Raw genomic sequence first — 16,283 nt, 5'->3', positions numbered from 1 at the left:
ACGTTTTTTTTTTTTTTTTTTTTTTTTTTTTTTTTTCAAACGAATACGTTTCGAGCTCCCTAGTTCTATAGGTGTCAAGTCAAAAGTCTTAACGTACATCCTCCAATAAAATTTATAGGCACACAATATTTTCCGTTGGTCACTTAAATCGCCTAAATAGTATCTAAGGGAAAAGATGGAAAGTAATGAGTACAAGTCAAAGTCTCGGTTGTAGAACGTCTAGCGGTAACTGAATCGAATAAGTATGAAATATACGGTTTGTTGTGAAGAAACGTACCCGTGACTAGTTCATCGTCGTCTCGGGCATCCTAGGTGTCGATGTTGAAAGTTCAATGTCGTGCGTTGGGGTTGATTTCTTCTTTGGGCACACATTCCTAAAATGACCCAGTTGGCCACACTCAAAGCATGCACCCGTCCTGTGTGCGTTGGGCACCCTTCGAGCAACGGTAATGGTACCCTTACAGACATGGGCCACATGGCCACTTCTTTGACACTTGACGCAAAATGGTTTGCCACATTCACCAAAATGATGTTTGCGACACTTGTTACAGTGAGGTAGGGTTCCGGCATACCCCTTCTTGCCGCCGGGGGTGAAAGGCTTCTTGGAGATGTTGTTATTGTTGTGGTTGCTTGGTTGCGAGGCTTCCCATTTTCTTTTGTTGTTACCCGGGTGGTTCTCGACCATTCGTACCGATGCTTCCATTTCATTCACCGTTTCTAAAGTTTGGTGGGCCTTTGTTAAAGCCTCTTGTAGGTTAGTGGGTTGGGATGCCACTACCCCGTGTTGAATGCTCTTAGGGAGGCCATCCATGTAAAGTTCGACTCTTAGGGATTCGGGAGTCATGAGATTTGGACACCTTGAGACTAGTTCGGTAAACCGTTGATTATAAGCTCCGAGGTCATTCCCGACCATTTTTAAATTCCTTAGCCCTTGCTCGAGCCTTCGAGTCTCATCGCGCGGGAAGTATTCGGTGATCATTCTTTCTCTTAATTCGGTCCAAGAGAGTGTAAGGGCTTCATCGATACCCACTGATTGTACATACGTGTTCCACCATGAGAGAGCGATACCGGTAAGAGTGAGGGTGGAAAACTTGACCTTATCTTGGTCTCGACAACCGCTTGTGTTAAAAACGGTCTCCATTTGTTCAAACCATCGGGTGAGAGTAACCGGTCCTCCGGTTCCATCGAAAGTGGGAGGATTGTACTTCATGAAGTTCTTGTAGGAGCAACCTTCGATTGAATTACCGGTTCCATGATTGTTGTTGTTAGAAAAGTGATCGGCCACGGCCGTACCCACGGCGGTGGTTATCATTCGTTGAAGAGCTTGTTCTAGAGTTTCGAGAGGAGTATTGTGTTGACCTTGGTGAGCCATTGTTCCTTCATGACACAAGAATATCGTTGGTTAGTATTTTCAACAATACTAACCGGAGTATGGAATAAGGATAGAGAGGAAATTTTTCCTTGACTCGCCTTAAATTCTTTACGTCATAATGTCGGAACGTCCATGTGAATCACCGTAATATAATCCCGGAAATTATATTACCCTGATTTACATGTGCATTTAACATTACTTTATAAAGTCAAGGTGGCGCGTCAACAAAATTTATCAACGTAAGATCAAGATCGAATACGAGTTAGATATGATAGAAGAGTTCGGGTATAAATGCACAAATAGTCAAGTAATTCCTACTTCAGTCTATATGCCGGTTGTAGTCTAGATTCACCTATGTACCCTATGACTCGGGGTGGACACAAATGAACTCTAAATCCCTACAACCAAGGCTCTGATACCAACTGTAGCGACCCCGACAAATCGTCAAGTGACGGCGTCGGCTACGTGGGTCCCATTACCTGATTATAAGTCTTTAAGATAACGTTTGACCAAAATATGTCGCCTTCATTTCAAAATAAGGATTGTTTCAAAGTTTACAAGAATTGTTCAACCACAAGTTAAGTTACAACGTTATAAGTACGATTGAAATCTAGGCGACACGGTTTAAAGTAAAGTCAAAAGACGCTCCATGAAATGCATGTATACTCGACATCGGATGCAAGTATCAATTAGTAAGCGGAAGCATGTTTCACATATCGTGCATGACCTGAGAAAAACATAGAAATCTGTCAACGAAAACGTTGGTGAAATCATAGGTTTAAGTAAGTAAGTACAAGTGAACCACAAGATTTGCATCAATGAAATAATAGTAATACATTCCAAAAGTTTGTTTCACGAGCACCCAATTATCAAAGCTTAACATTCCTTCCATTGTATACCCCATCACTTAGTGCTAGAACAAACACTGATTCTCGAAAATATATTTCATCCGTAGACGGTAGCGAACCGTCAAGGATGAGGGCTGTCAAACCCATATGGCCATATAACATAAGTTCTCGCTTACACCATCTGATGTAACTAATGATAATCGGATTGAGGATTTTCGTTCTAACTCGTATGTAGAATGTTTGTTTTCCCGTTCTTGTGTTCACTTAGTTCAAAAGTATCGTTTATGTTTTTCTCATCCCAAAAGTAAGTTTAAAAGAGTAAAAGTGGGACTATGATCTCACCTCGAGTGCACGAGTATAAAGGTACTTCAACAAGTAAACGTGTGCAAAGACAAAGCTAGTCTTGACCTAAACAATAGGTTTGTATCAATAACGGTAAACACAATAGGTCAAAGATGTTCAATTAGTCCTATGGCTCGTTACGACTCAATAATGTAGCATGTGAATCAAGTTGTCATGTTTCATGCAAGATACAAGTATAAAAGCATGTTAGAACGATTGCACAATTATTTGGTTAAGTTTGATTAAAAGTCAACTTGGTCGGGTCAAGTCAACAGATAAGTCAACGGGGTCGGGTTGGATATCCGAAAATTTTTCTAAGTTATATAATCATATATGAGCATGTTGGCCAAGTTTCATGTTAATCGGAGGTCCGTAGCATAGCAAACATTTTCATGTCAAATGACCAAAGTGAACAGCCAGTTTTAGGCAAACGGGACGGCGTCCCTGAGAGCTAGACGGCGTCCCTCTTTTAAGTTTGGGACGGCGTCCCTGAGAGCTAGACGGCGTCCCTCTTTTAAGTTTGGGACGGCGTCCTGCTTTTCTGGACGGCGTCCTGGTTTGTTTCCAGACCCTGTTTGCTGCAACTCTAAGTGTACGAACCAACAATCAAACCAACCCAAATTACAAACCGCAAACAATTAGAACATGTATTTTATATCACCGGAAAGGTAATTTGACGAGGAAAACACCTAGACACATTTCATCAAGCAATTCAACACTTACACATCCCAAAACCGCATTTAAACGTCCATAATCAAAGTTCAAGTTCCAAATATGCATTTCATGATTCGGGCAACCAATTTACATGTATGATATGCCGTTTCGAAGGTAATCATACACACATTGCAACAAAATTCTTATCTACAATATTTCATAGCATTTGGTGCATCAAAAGTTCATCTAAAGCTTATCAAACCCTAATCCAAGTTCACAAAATCACTAATCATGTTCTTGGAGTTTCCTTAATCAACCTATACATCAAAACGAAGCTAATGATACTAGGAACACAATTAGAACATGAACTTTTAACATCTAACAACATATGATCATCCAAAATTCAAGAACAACACAACAAAATTCAAGTTCATGCTAGTTACACTAAAACAACGAGATCGAGCATACAAATTATATATTCATGTTAGACTTGAGCCATAGACACTAATTAACACTTTTATAAGTTAAAAACATCAAGAACACAAAATCTAGTGATTTTAGAAAGTTACCCAAATGAGATGAAGTTGGTACCAAAACGAAGAGGATGAAGAGAGGATCACGAATATGTAATTTATTTGGTTGCTAGCTCCCTAATCCGGATTTAGATGATGAATGAATGGATTTGGTTTTTGAGTGTGTGTTCTTGCTAGAGAGAAAGAGAGAGAGATGGAGGTGGAAATGAATGGGTGAAAGGGGTTTGACCCTTTGACCTAGTCAAGGGTTTGATCCCTTGTCAAGTTTAGTCCCTCAACTATGAATCGGGTGCGGGAATTAACCGAACGAATTATTTTAAATTTCACGAGAGTACGGGAGATATTAAATTCCGATAACGAGAATATTTAAAATGTTACTTAACAAAGGATACGAATCTAGATACGAAGGGTATTATTTAAAAAGAAAAAGACGGGCGTTAAAATAATTTAACGGAAAAATGCGGGATGTTACACAATGCATCCGAAGTATGTTTTTTTCTTCTATATTTTAAAGTCATCTTCCTGGCTTTCAACCTCACAGCAGTAGTTTAATGAGTTGTGTAATTATTATTCTTATTTTCTATATTTCTGTTATGTGTTCATTAAGAATACCAGTTGTTCAAGCACTAGCTACTGAAGTTCGACAGGCTACCCAGTCTATGCTTTCACAGCTTCTCCAAAAGCTAAGAACAAATATCCAGGCAAGTCCCTGGTAACACAACAAACACTTTTTCTATTTTTTGATTGAGTCTGGCATCCGAAAGTAGATAATGATGTTGATGGTGATAATAATGATATTAGTATATAATAAGTTGTGTTCTTGTGTTAGAGTATGGTTCGTTCAAAACACAACCCTTATTGTGTAATAGAGATTCTGAAAGGCCTATGTATTGCAGTTACCAGAATGTCTTCGTATAATCGGATATTTACGAAGGATAGGAGTATACAGTGAGTATGAGATTCGTTTGCAGGTATATTTGTACTTCATTTCTTTCATGTAATTAATTATTCACTCAATTCAGATGCTTACATTTTCAAATAATCTCTTACAACAAACCTAACTTATCCACCTGCTTTTATGATTACTTGTTGAGGCAGTTTCTAAGTGAAAGGACCTGTCCTAATCCACCTGGACTAAGTCATTAACATTTGGTCTCATTGCGATGATCAGCTCCAAGTAATGTCCTTATGTTGAGCAAATGCACAGTTGAAGACTTAATTCGTACCTGAGAATAAACATGCTTTAAAGTGTCAACCAAAAGGTTGGTGAGTTCATAGGTTTATCATAACAATCATTTCAATATGTTAATAGACCACAAGATTTCATAATCATAAACATAATACACTCGCAAGTGTATATAAAGCATTCTAAGTGGTTGAGCACTTGGTAACCATACTTAACATTTAATCAACGTTGCATATTCCCTTTATTATGAAATCTCACTACACCGTACCAAGTGTAGTCACCAAAACGAAGTACTGTGCAACCGTTGAATACTGGTCGTCCAGTCCGGTTGGGGTTGTCAGGCTCGATAGATCTATCAACAGGATTCGCGTTTACAATACCCATGTAAATAGTAGTTACCAAGCTACAGGGAAATATGCCAGTGGTACAACTCAACGTAGAATATATTTTTAAGTACTTATGTCTATTTTGTAAACATTTATAAAAGCAGCGCATGTATTCTCAGCCCAAAAATATATATTGCAAAAGCAATTAAAAAGGGAGCAAATGAAACTCACTTTTGCCTTGAAGGTATTTAATTCGACTTGGTCTCCGATAGATATCACGAACCTAACCATATATATAATATATCAACATATTTTCTTTTTAAGTAATCGTTACATATATATATAGGTTATAGGTCAAACTTTGGTAAAACTTATGAAAGTGATCATTTTCCATCATAAAAACAACATTTAATGATCATTTTTCTAAAAATACTTACACTTTGAGTTAAACCATGAAATTTTTATGTGTTAACATATTCATAGGAAATATCATTTTTCCAGAACATGAACTTCCAATTCAAAGTTCAAGATAGTTTTTAATTATCCAACCCAAAACAGCCCCCGGTTGCACTCCGACGACGTAGATTCAGTTTTTAAGATGTTCTTTGTAAAACCAAGTTATATCTTGTTAGGTTAGCATATCATTATGATATATTACAGGTCTTGAAGTGTTTTAAAAGTCAAGTTAGAAGGATCTATTTAGTTTGCGAACAAGTTTGAAATCATTCAAACTATTTTCTTGTTGTTAAAATTTTATACCACAAAATAAGATAGCTATATGAATATGAATTGAACAAGATTATGAACAAGGTTACTACCTCAAGTTACTTGGACAAAGTTACTGCAAAAGATAAGAAATAATCTTGGAATCAAAGAGTGGTGGAGTTAGATCAAAAGGTTGGAAGTAAACTTCTTCAAATGGGTGGTTATTTTGATATGTTCTTGAAAGAGTTTTCTTATGGTGTTTAAGGCTTGTAATTGAAGCTAAATGATGGGGAAAATGCTTGGAGATGATCAAGTATGAAGTTAGGAGTATTTTGAGAGAGAAATGAGGGTGTAGGTATGAGAAAATGGAGTGAAGAAATGGTGTTCATTTATAAAAACGTTTTTAGTTTATAAAGAAAGAAAAGGATTCCTAATTTTGTTTTCTTATTAATAATTCATACTACTTGAAAAATCCTAGTTACCTCATATCTAGGGCAGTAATAATGTTGATTAGGATGTTGATTTGATGTGTATATACCAATAGTAAATACGTATAGAAGCTGGTTATGATACGGGTACATATACCCTAGATATACGTATAGAAATCTTGAGGAAACGGAACGAGAATTCAAATATAGCTATCTTTTGTGAATATACTTATATTGTTTTATGTATTTAAGTCCTTAAAAAGTGATTAAATACATTATATATACGATACATGTATAAGCATTATAGATTATAAGTATATATATCAAAGAATGTTACGTATAGTTATCGTTTTGAAAACTTAAGTTAGTAGTTTCAAAATATACTTATAACTCATTGTCATTAGTACACAATGAGATGTTAAACCATCCTTAGATCATGTTAAATATATATAAATACATATATATACACAAACGTATAATTATCGTATGTTATATAGTTCGTGATATCATCGGTCATATTGGACGGTCAAACGTTGTGTAAAACTCTTTTCAAAAACACAAGTCTCAACAATTTGGATTGCTTATCATGTTGGTATGGTTTAATTTATGTAAATTTTAATCTCATAAGTATAATTTGGTCGGAAAATTCCGGGTCATTACAGTACCTACCCGTTAAAGAGATTTCGTCCCCGAAATTTGATAGAGGTTGTTATGGATAACAATTAGAAGGTTTTCATGACAAATATAAGGTGATAATGGAGTTTTATCATCATTGAGTAATGTAGATAAAACGATTCGATTATGCGAAGAATATAAATGAGACTATTTTAAAAGAGTGAGATGATTAAAATATATTCGTCTTAACCGATGACGTAGTTATGATTGATTTCCGGGATTTAAGGAATTTAAAGAGAATCTTACGTAATAAGATTTGGTTCTTTGGTGATTAAGGAAATCAGGATCTTCTTTGATTATATGCAATAATCTGTTTCGATTGCTCTGTCGGATATTTCACTATAAATTCACCCCTTCGTTTCCTTATTTTCCACGACTCACACCTTCTATTCTTTCTCCCTTGATTCTTACTTTAAAGCATTCATCAATATGCTCCATCCAGTCCTGATTCTTGATATACTCCTAACTTTTATATCTGTCATTCTTCTTTTTCATCTACCACCAGAAGAATTTATTTACTTCTACTATACTCTTGTGTTTATAGTGTTTCTAATTCTCCCGTGTCTCTATATTGCAATCTGCATCGATATACACGGTTTGTAATTTCGGGGTTATTATCGGAGTTTATATTCTTCATTATTTTTCGGAGCTTCATGCTTTCGTTTTCTCTTCCCGACTTCGAGTCAAGCGAGTAATGGTCCGGAATTCGTAGATATGAAATTCAGAATGAACATAGCTAATGCTCTAAGAAGAAAATGGTAATAGAACGATTTTGATTTGTTAAATTACCAGAATACCCTGGAGAAGACCGAGTCATCCAGAAAAATATTCTCTTGATATGTTTAGAGATTAGATAGAATGTAAGAGTCATGTAAATGGCACATGATGACGGTACTGTGAATCATCATGCTTCATTAGAAACTCAGCATGACTTACTGTAATATAATGACGTTGATCAAGTGTCATTATATTATACTAATCCATGCTTCAGTTCCCAACACTACTTCAAAACATTTATATTTTAAACTCGAAGGTTTCAGAATTTAGAAACTAACACAGTTTCTTTTATGTTGCAGATATTACAGAGAGATAAATGATCTCAGATAAGAATAGTTGTGAAAATATCGCCAGAAATATGGAGGATATTTATAATAGAACATACGAGAATATCTTAGAATTTCTAATATCAATGGATGATGAAGAAGATTTGTCTGTGAAGGTTTAGAATGAGAAATAAGATGTTTGCTAACGATTTCAGCAGGCACAGAATCATTTAGATTCTTTGAAGGCAAACTTATTCTTTGTGATTTGTCCACGGCTTTCTTCATAGTTTCGCATAATCCGCTTTTCGGTACTAAATTTTCTATCGAGCGTTCCTAACACTCCTTTCTTTATCATCAAACTTTTGGCCATTAAGATCATCTACAACATGCTGCTTCGTCGGTATTTTCAAAGTTAACTGATCTGGGTCATCAGTTATCAAACCGAGGTAGTTTCAGGAGAATTGTGTTTTTAGAATGATTAATCGCTGATGGTAATATTGTGGAATATAAAAGGTTCCCCAGTAACAATAAAGAGTACGCATATATATCGTCGTTATAATAAAGTTGTTTCGGATGAAAAGTCGGAGTTGACTTGCTGGAGCTGTGACAAAATTAGCTACTTTGGAAAGGGATTGCAAAACGATCTTCGGTAATAACAATGTCAAAGGAACTAGAACAGATACGTGTCAAACGTTTACTCAGTTTCTGAGGGTTTTTTAGGTGCATAACTATATGCATCAATCTTTTCTTCCGTAGATGAAGTGCGGTTGGTTTATCCTCTCGATTGAGGTGTTTTTAAGAATCATGATAGATTTGAACGCTGATTGTAATCGTCGAGATACAATGAGGTTTAAGATGAAATCAAGTGGCAATCTTGAAGAAATGTTTAGTTTCATATGTTATAATCAATATTTTAATTCATTTTAATTGTCCAATGTCATTAGTCCACAGTCGATAGTCCACAGTAACAGTCCAATAATTCATATATAGTTTAATATATAATATACGAATTAATTAATACGTGTCGTGACCCGTATACGTCTCAGACTCGATCACAACTCAAACTATATATATTATTGTAGAATCAACCTCAACCCTGTATAGAGAACTCGATCATTACTGCATATAGAGTGTTTATGTTGATTCCAAATAATATATATAGATGCGTCGATATGATATGTCAAAACATTGTATACGTGTCCCGATATTTAAAGTGCGTAAAATAATTACAGAAATTAAATGACGATAAATAAAAGTGCGATAATTAAATTGCGATAAATAAACTGCGATAAATAAAATGTAATCAGTTAGCTAGGAACAGTTAGCTGGAACAGTTAGCGTGGATTCTTAACAAAATTTTTCATAGTTAATTTGTTTGTTTCTAACAGATTTTATTTTGTCATATGTTTTCTTCATATGCCACTTGTTGGATTCTGGGAAGTCAAAATCCAAATATGAAATTGAATGAAAATGGTTATTCTGCGGTGAATGGATACGTATATCGGTGGTTGTAAGTAGGATAGTAAATGACTGTTGAATCAGCTTCGACGAATGTACAATGTAACTTATTAAGATGAAATCTAATTATTCCTCGGGTATTACCTACCCGTTAAACAAAAATTTCACCATTAATATTTTGTACAAAAGAACTTTTAATTACAATCTTTATGAAAACATATATACATATATATTTTCTTCAGATGAAATCATGAATTTAATGAGTTAATATGATATTAATCTCATTTGCTTTTCGGTTTGAGCTAGAATAAGAAATCTCTAAAACTTTTTGAAACCACATATTCTTCGCAGAATATCAATGAAGTTATGGATCAATACTTCATCGTTCATTATTGTTGGTACTCCTTGGTATCTATGGTGCGTATGATGTTGATGTTTGTGGGACAGATTATGATGTCGAGACGTGTGATGCGGATGTTGTTTGTTAGTGGTGATGATGGTATTGTTGATGTTATTGATGGTGGTGCTGATTATGCTGCTGGTGCTGCTGCTGGTGTTTGCAACCTTCACACCATGTTCTCCAAAGCCGTCACGCGAGCGCGAAATTCGTTAACTTCTGATAGTACACCGGGATGATTGGCGGTTGGAGCGAGCGAATGAACAAGATTTGTAATATGGGATAGTATATAATCGTGACGAGATACTCTAGAAATGAGAGAGAAAATGGTGTTTCGAATAGGTTCGCCGGTAAGTGCTTCAGGTTCATCGCCAAGAGGGCAATTTGGTGGATGGAATGGATCACCTTCTTCTTGTCTCCAGTGATTTAGTATATTACGAACCCATCCCCAATTCATCCAGAATAGATTATGGGAAATTGGTTGATCCATTCTGGTGACGATGCTTTCGGAGCCCGAATGGAAATCCATATCGGCATAACTGTCAGAATCTGAAGAATTCGAACTAGATGCGGAATCCATCTTGTATAATGGGGAAAATGAATTTTTGGTATGGAATAGATTATAGGAGTTAGATTTGGTACTCTTCAATACATAATTTACATATGTATATATAATACCAAAATCCCGTAAATTACGGAGAATCTTTGAAAAGATATCAGTCAAAGTTCGCAATAACAGATATGCTAAGATAAGAATTCGTCTATACACTATCAATGCAGTAAATACAGTAAAACGTGTCTAGACTTATGAATGATAAGCAGGTAATTTCCTAAGGATGATAAGCAGATGATTTCCGACTAGAAATGATAAGCAAAACTTTTGACATGTAGACACGGTCGAAGTCCAGACTCATTAATGCATCCTAACAACTACTAGTTAGACACACTAATGCAAGACCTGGTTCGCTACGACCACTGCTCTGATACCAACTGAAACACAGTGGGGACGCATCCCACTCAGTGCCTTCCCAGCTAATCGCCTGGTGACCACTGAGCATACCTCAGACACTGATTTTACGGCCCGCCTCTCGGCAACGTACATCCAACCCTAATAGGGACCGCGAGGAGTAAGAGCCAATGCTTCGTTACAGGTAACACTATGAGAACCCCCTCTACGATTAACCCGCTCATAAACGGAATTAAACCAGCTCTGATACCAACTGAAAGGACCCGTCCTAATCCACCTGGACGAAGTCATCAACATTTGGTCCCATTGCGATGATCGGCTCCAAGTAATGTCCTTATGTTGAGAAAATGCACAGCAGAAGACTTAATTCGTACCTGAGAGTAAACATGCTTTAAAGTGTCAACCAAAAGGTTGGTGAGTTCATAGGTTTATCATAACAATCATTTCAATATGTTAATAGACCACAAGATTTCATAATCATAAACATAATACACTCGCAAGTGTATGTAAAGCATTCTAAGTGGTTGAGCACTTGGTAACCATACTTAACATTTAATCAACGTCGCATATTCCCTTTATTATGAAATCTCACTACACCGTACCAAGCGTAGTCACCAAAACGAAGTACTGTGCAACCGTTGAATACTGGTCGTCCAGTCCGGTTGGGGTTGTCAGGCCCGATAGATCTATCAACAGGATTCGCGTTTACAATACCCATGTAAATAGTAGTTACCAAGCTACAGGGAAATATGCCAGTGGTACAACTCAACGTAGAATATATTTTTAAGTACTTGTGTCTATTTTGTAAACATTTATAAAAGCAGCGCATGTATTCTCAGCCCAAAAATATATATTGCAAAAGCAATTAAAAAGGGAGCAAATGAAACTCACTTTTGCCTTGAAGGTATTTAATTCGACTTGATCTCCGATAGATATCACGAACCTAACCATATATATAATATATCAACATATTTTCTTTTTAAGTAATCATATATATATATATATATATATATATATATATATATATATATATATATATATATATATATATATATATATATATATATATATATATATATATATATACTTTTAATACTTTTAATATTTTCTTAGTCCGTGGTTAGCAGTCCGATGTTAGTGGTCCACAATTAGTTGCTTAAATAAAATAAATAAAGACCCCATCGTATTCGTATTGATCAGAATTAATCTAGACCCATGGTACCATGTTGTCAAATGACGTGTTGCGTACATAAAGTACCGTGTTGTCAAATGACGTGTTGCGTACAATCATGAGGTCTTATGATTAATCTTCTCGTGTTGTTTACGGGTGGTCCTGAAATATATAAAATCAAATCATAAGTAATTATATATAAAATATCATATTAATTAGAAAAGATATGATTAATTTACTTTTTCTCCAAATATTTTCGTAGCTAAACTAGCTTCGGATACCCAATCTTGTTTTAGTCGTAGTTTCTTCATTACAACTCCGTTTTTGTTGGTTCAACTTGCCACTTCCTTGGATCGAGTCAAATTTTAAGAATATGAACTGAAAATACCTTAGTTTGTATTCGAAATCATAGGTTATAGGTCAAACTTTGGTGAATCTTATGAAAGTGATCATTTTTTATCATAAAAACAACATTTAATGATCATTTTTCTAAAAATACTTACACTTTGAGTTAAACCATGAAATTTTTATGTGTTAACATATTCATAAGAAATATCATTTTTCCAGAACATGAACTTCCAATTCAAAGTTCAAGATAGTTTTTAATTATCCAACCCAAAACAGCCCCCGGTGCACCGACGACGTAGATTCAGTTTTTAAGATGTTCTTTATAAAACCAAGTTATATCTTGTTAGGTTAGCATATCATTATGATATATTACAGGTCTTGAAGTGTTTTAAAAGTCAAGTTAGAAGGATCTATTTAGTTTGCGGACAAGTTTGAAATCATTCAAACTATGTTCTTGTTGTTAAAATTTTATACCACAAAATAAGATAGCTATATGAATATGAATTGAATAAGATTATGAACAAGGTTACTACCTCAAGTTACTTGGACAAAGTTACTGCAAAAGATAAGAAATAATCTTGGAATCAAAGAGTGGTGGAGTTAGATCAAAATGTTGGAAGTAAACTTCTTCAAATGGGTGGTTATTTTGATATGTTCTTGAAAGAGTTTTCTTATGGTGTTTAAGGCTTGTAATTGAAGCTAAATGATGGAGAAAATGCTTGGAGATGATCAAGTATGAAGTTAGGAGTATTTTGAGAGAGAAATGAGGGTGTAGGTATGAGAAAATGGAGTGAAGAAATGGTGTTCATTTATAAAAACGTTTTTAGTTTATAAAGAAAGAAAAGGATTCCAAATTTTGTTTTCTTATTAATAATTCATACTACTTGACAAATCCTAGTTACCTCATATCTAGGGCAGTAATAATGTTGATTAGGATGTTGATTTGATGTGTATATACCAATAGTAAATACGTATAGAAGCTGGTTATAATACGGGTACATATACCCTAGATATACGTATAGAAATCTTGAGGAAACGGAACGAGAATTCAAATATAGCTATCTTTTGTGAATATACTTATATTGTTTTATGTATTTAAGTCCTTAAAAAGTGATTAAATACATTATATATACGATACATGTATAAGCATTATAGATTATAAGTATATATATCAAAGAATGTTACGTATAGTTATCGTTTTGAAAACTTAAGTTAGTAGTTTCAAAATATACTTATAACTCATTGTCATTAGTACACAATGAGATGTTAAACCATCCTTAGATCATGTTAAATATATATAAATACATATATTTACACAAACGTATAATTATCGTATGTTATATAGTTCGTGATATCATCGGTCATATTGGACGGTCAAACGTTGTGTAAAACTCTTTTCAAAAACACAAGTCTCAACAATTTGGATTGCTTATCATGTTGGTATGGTTTAATTTATGTAAATATTAATCTCATAAGTATAATTTGGTCGGAAAATTCCGGGTCATTACACTAAGGTGCAGAGAGTCATGGTTATCTGGTATCCTTGATGACTTAGACCAGAAAAATGCTTATGACTACCTAAAAGGGACCATAAACTGTCTTAGATCGCATCTTTTTGATGTTGTTAACCAATATCGTGCTATATTTGCTGATGATACATCCGGAAGTGAAGAAAATTATGATGGCGGACTTCTCTTCAGCTGGGCCATGCATCAGATTGCATCTCACCTTAAAACACTCAATATCATGCTCCCAAAGATAACTGAAGGCGGTTCTTTATCCAATGTATTGGATCAGTGCATGGTAAGATTTAGACATGTTTTTAGTTCCTTCTAAAATGTCTTCACACTATCGTTGTTTGTTCTTTGGTTTTCGTTTTTATTTCAGTGGCCTAAGAAAGCAATATCATCTCAAGGTCTTAGGGATTGATAATCTTACGTCTTCTTAACTGTTAAAAAGGTCTAATTTATTTTCATACACAAAGTCACCGTTTGAGAAAGTTAAATTTCTAGAATTCAATACCACATAACGTGTTCTATATTATTTTTCGTAACTTTTTATATTGGATCGTACTGATTTTTGAAGATGGTACGTAATGTGATGGTTACTGATTACCAACCTTTGTGATATACTTAATTATGTTAACAAGAAGTTAACATGTATGCAATTTCTTTGTCCCATCTAATTATTTTTCAGGTACATGCTTGAATTATCAAGTGGAGATAGATGTGATTTCAACTTTTTGAATTGTGCTTCTTTTCTTTTTTTTTTTTATTGGTTTTTTTTGTTCTTCACAGTATTGTGCCATGGGGCTTGGTTGGGTTGGATTGGATTTTCGTGGCTTGCTTCCACCTCTTTTCGAAGAGTAAGTTACACTTGGCCCTTTTCATTTCTATATTCATGTCTGATCATGTATCACAATGTGCACAACTTTGCCTTTTGTCACTTTTGCAGGGCTGTCTTAAACTTGTTTTCAAAAAATATGAGTACAGCAGTGGAGAATTTTCAGGTACATTAGCTTTTTCTGTAGTTCTTTATGTGACCTTTATTTATGCTCATTATCATGATGTAACATATGTAAAACTATGCATATTCATAACTTTCGTTCTGTTGATTACAGTTAGTTTTGGATTCTCATCGATGGGTCCCATTACCAGCAGTTGGCTTCTCATCCAATAGTTATGGTCAAGAAAGTCAGGATGATGTCACTCCCCCTTCAAATTTATTGGAACATCCACCTCTTTCTGTTTTTGTTAATGGTAAGTTGTCAATAGTTTATCATGCAAATCGTATTTTGATGGATCCTTATGTACTTATCTTATGTTTGCATTTTATATTTATTAATATTTCTTGGTCTACTATTGACTTGTTGATATATGTGTATGGTATCAGGTGTTTCTGCTGCAATGAATGAGCTACGACCCTGTGCTCCAATAAGTTTAAAACATATAATTGCTCAAGAATTAGTGAAAGGGCTTCGTACCGTTTCCGATTCGTTATTGAGATACAATACCACTAGGGTTCTTAGAGAAAACGAGTCTGTACTTTTCCTGTCTCTGTGCCGATCATTTATAGAGGTAAACAACTAAAAAATTCGAGTGGCAAATTGGGTGGGTCGAATAACGGGCAAGTTTTGTGTCCCTAGAAGCTAAAGTGTATTTTTGTTTATGGAATATATGATTTTAGGTTGCTTATCCACATTGTGCTACATGCTTTGGACGTTGTTACCCTGGAGGATCTTCCCTTATCACAGATGGAAATTACTTGTTTGAGGGACTTACTCGTCTTTTGACTACGTCTACGGCTAAACAATTACCCAAGACAGTTCAAAATATCGAGACAAAGAATGTACCAGAGAATGGTAATAAACCTGCAGTTGAAAATGGATCAGTCACAAATGTCAAAGAAACAGAAAAAAATAGTAATGCGGTTGAGGAAGATAATAAAAACAACATTAACGAAGAATAAACCCTAGATGCCCTTTAAATTGTTACGTTGACATTATAAACAGATATTGCAGTCATAACAAATGTTATAAATATGGTCATGGTTACGGGTTAGTCTCTCATTGCTTTATTGTTTCGTTCTGAAAGTTAAGGTTTTTTTTGTTGTTGAGGGGTGTGTGATCTAATATATAAAGAGATGTGTATGTAGAGTTGGAATTGTCTCATATTTTTCATTGTATTCATTGCCTTTAATTAATATTAATAACAAAGTAATCATATAATAGTAATAGTAAAAGTAAACAGTAATATATGTATAAATAACATATGTATAATTATGACATTGTTCATTTTATGCCTTTATAGCCTCTTGGTGTTTGTGTGCAA

At 34.8% G+C, this 16,283-nt stretch overlaps 1 protein-coding gene across 1 annotated transcript in view; it reads left to right on the top strand.

Moving 5' to 3' along the window:
- Positions 1-15,921, top strand: part of LOC139871327 (conserved oligomeric Golgi complex subunit 8-like) — a 132,680-nt gene extending 116,759 nt beyond the window's left edge. The window contains exons 7-15 of the mRNA XM_071859048.1: positions 892-898; positions 4,357-4,450; positions 4,646-4,722; positions 13,962-14,256; positions 14,751-14,818; positions 14,908-14,962; positions 15,074-15,212; positions 15,346-15,530; positions 15,640-15,921. Coding sequence (XP_071715149.1) covers positions 892-898; positions 4,357-4,450; positions 4,646-4,722; positions 13,962-14,256; positions 14,751-14,818; positions 14,908-14,962; positions 15,074-15,212; positions 15,346-15,530; positions 15,640-15,921 — 1,202 coding nt within the window. The remainder of the gene's footprint in view (positions 1-891; positions 899-4,356; positions 4,451-4,645; positions 4,723-13,961; positions 14,257-14,750; positions 14,819-14,907; positions 14,963-15,073; positions 15,213-15,345; positions 15,531-15,639) is intronic.
- Positions 15,922-16,283: the final 362 nt, after the last annotated feature.

Source organism: Rutidosis leptorrhynchoides, chromosome 10 (genome assembly GCF_046630445.1).
Source record: "Rutidosis leptorrhynchoides isolate AG116_Rl617_1_P2 chromosome 10, CSIRO_AGI_Rlap_v1, whole genome shotgun sequence".
Lineage (NCBI taxonomy): Eukaryota > Viridiplantae > Streptophyta > Magnoliopsida > Asterales > Asteraceae > Rutidosis > Rutidosis leptorrhynchoides.
This window is presented reverse-complemented; position numbering and strand designations above follow the sequence as displayed.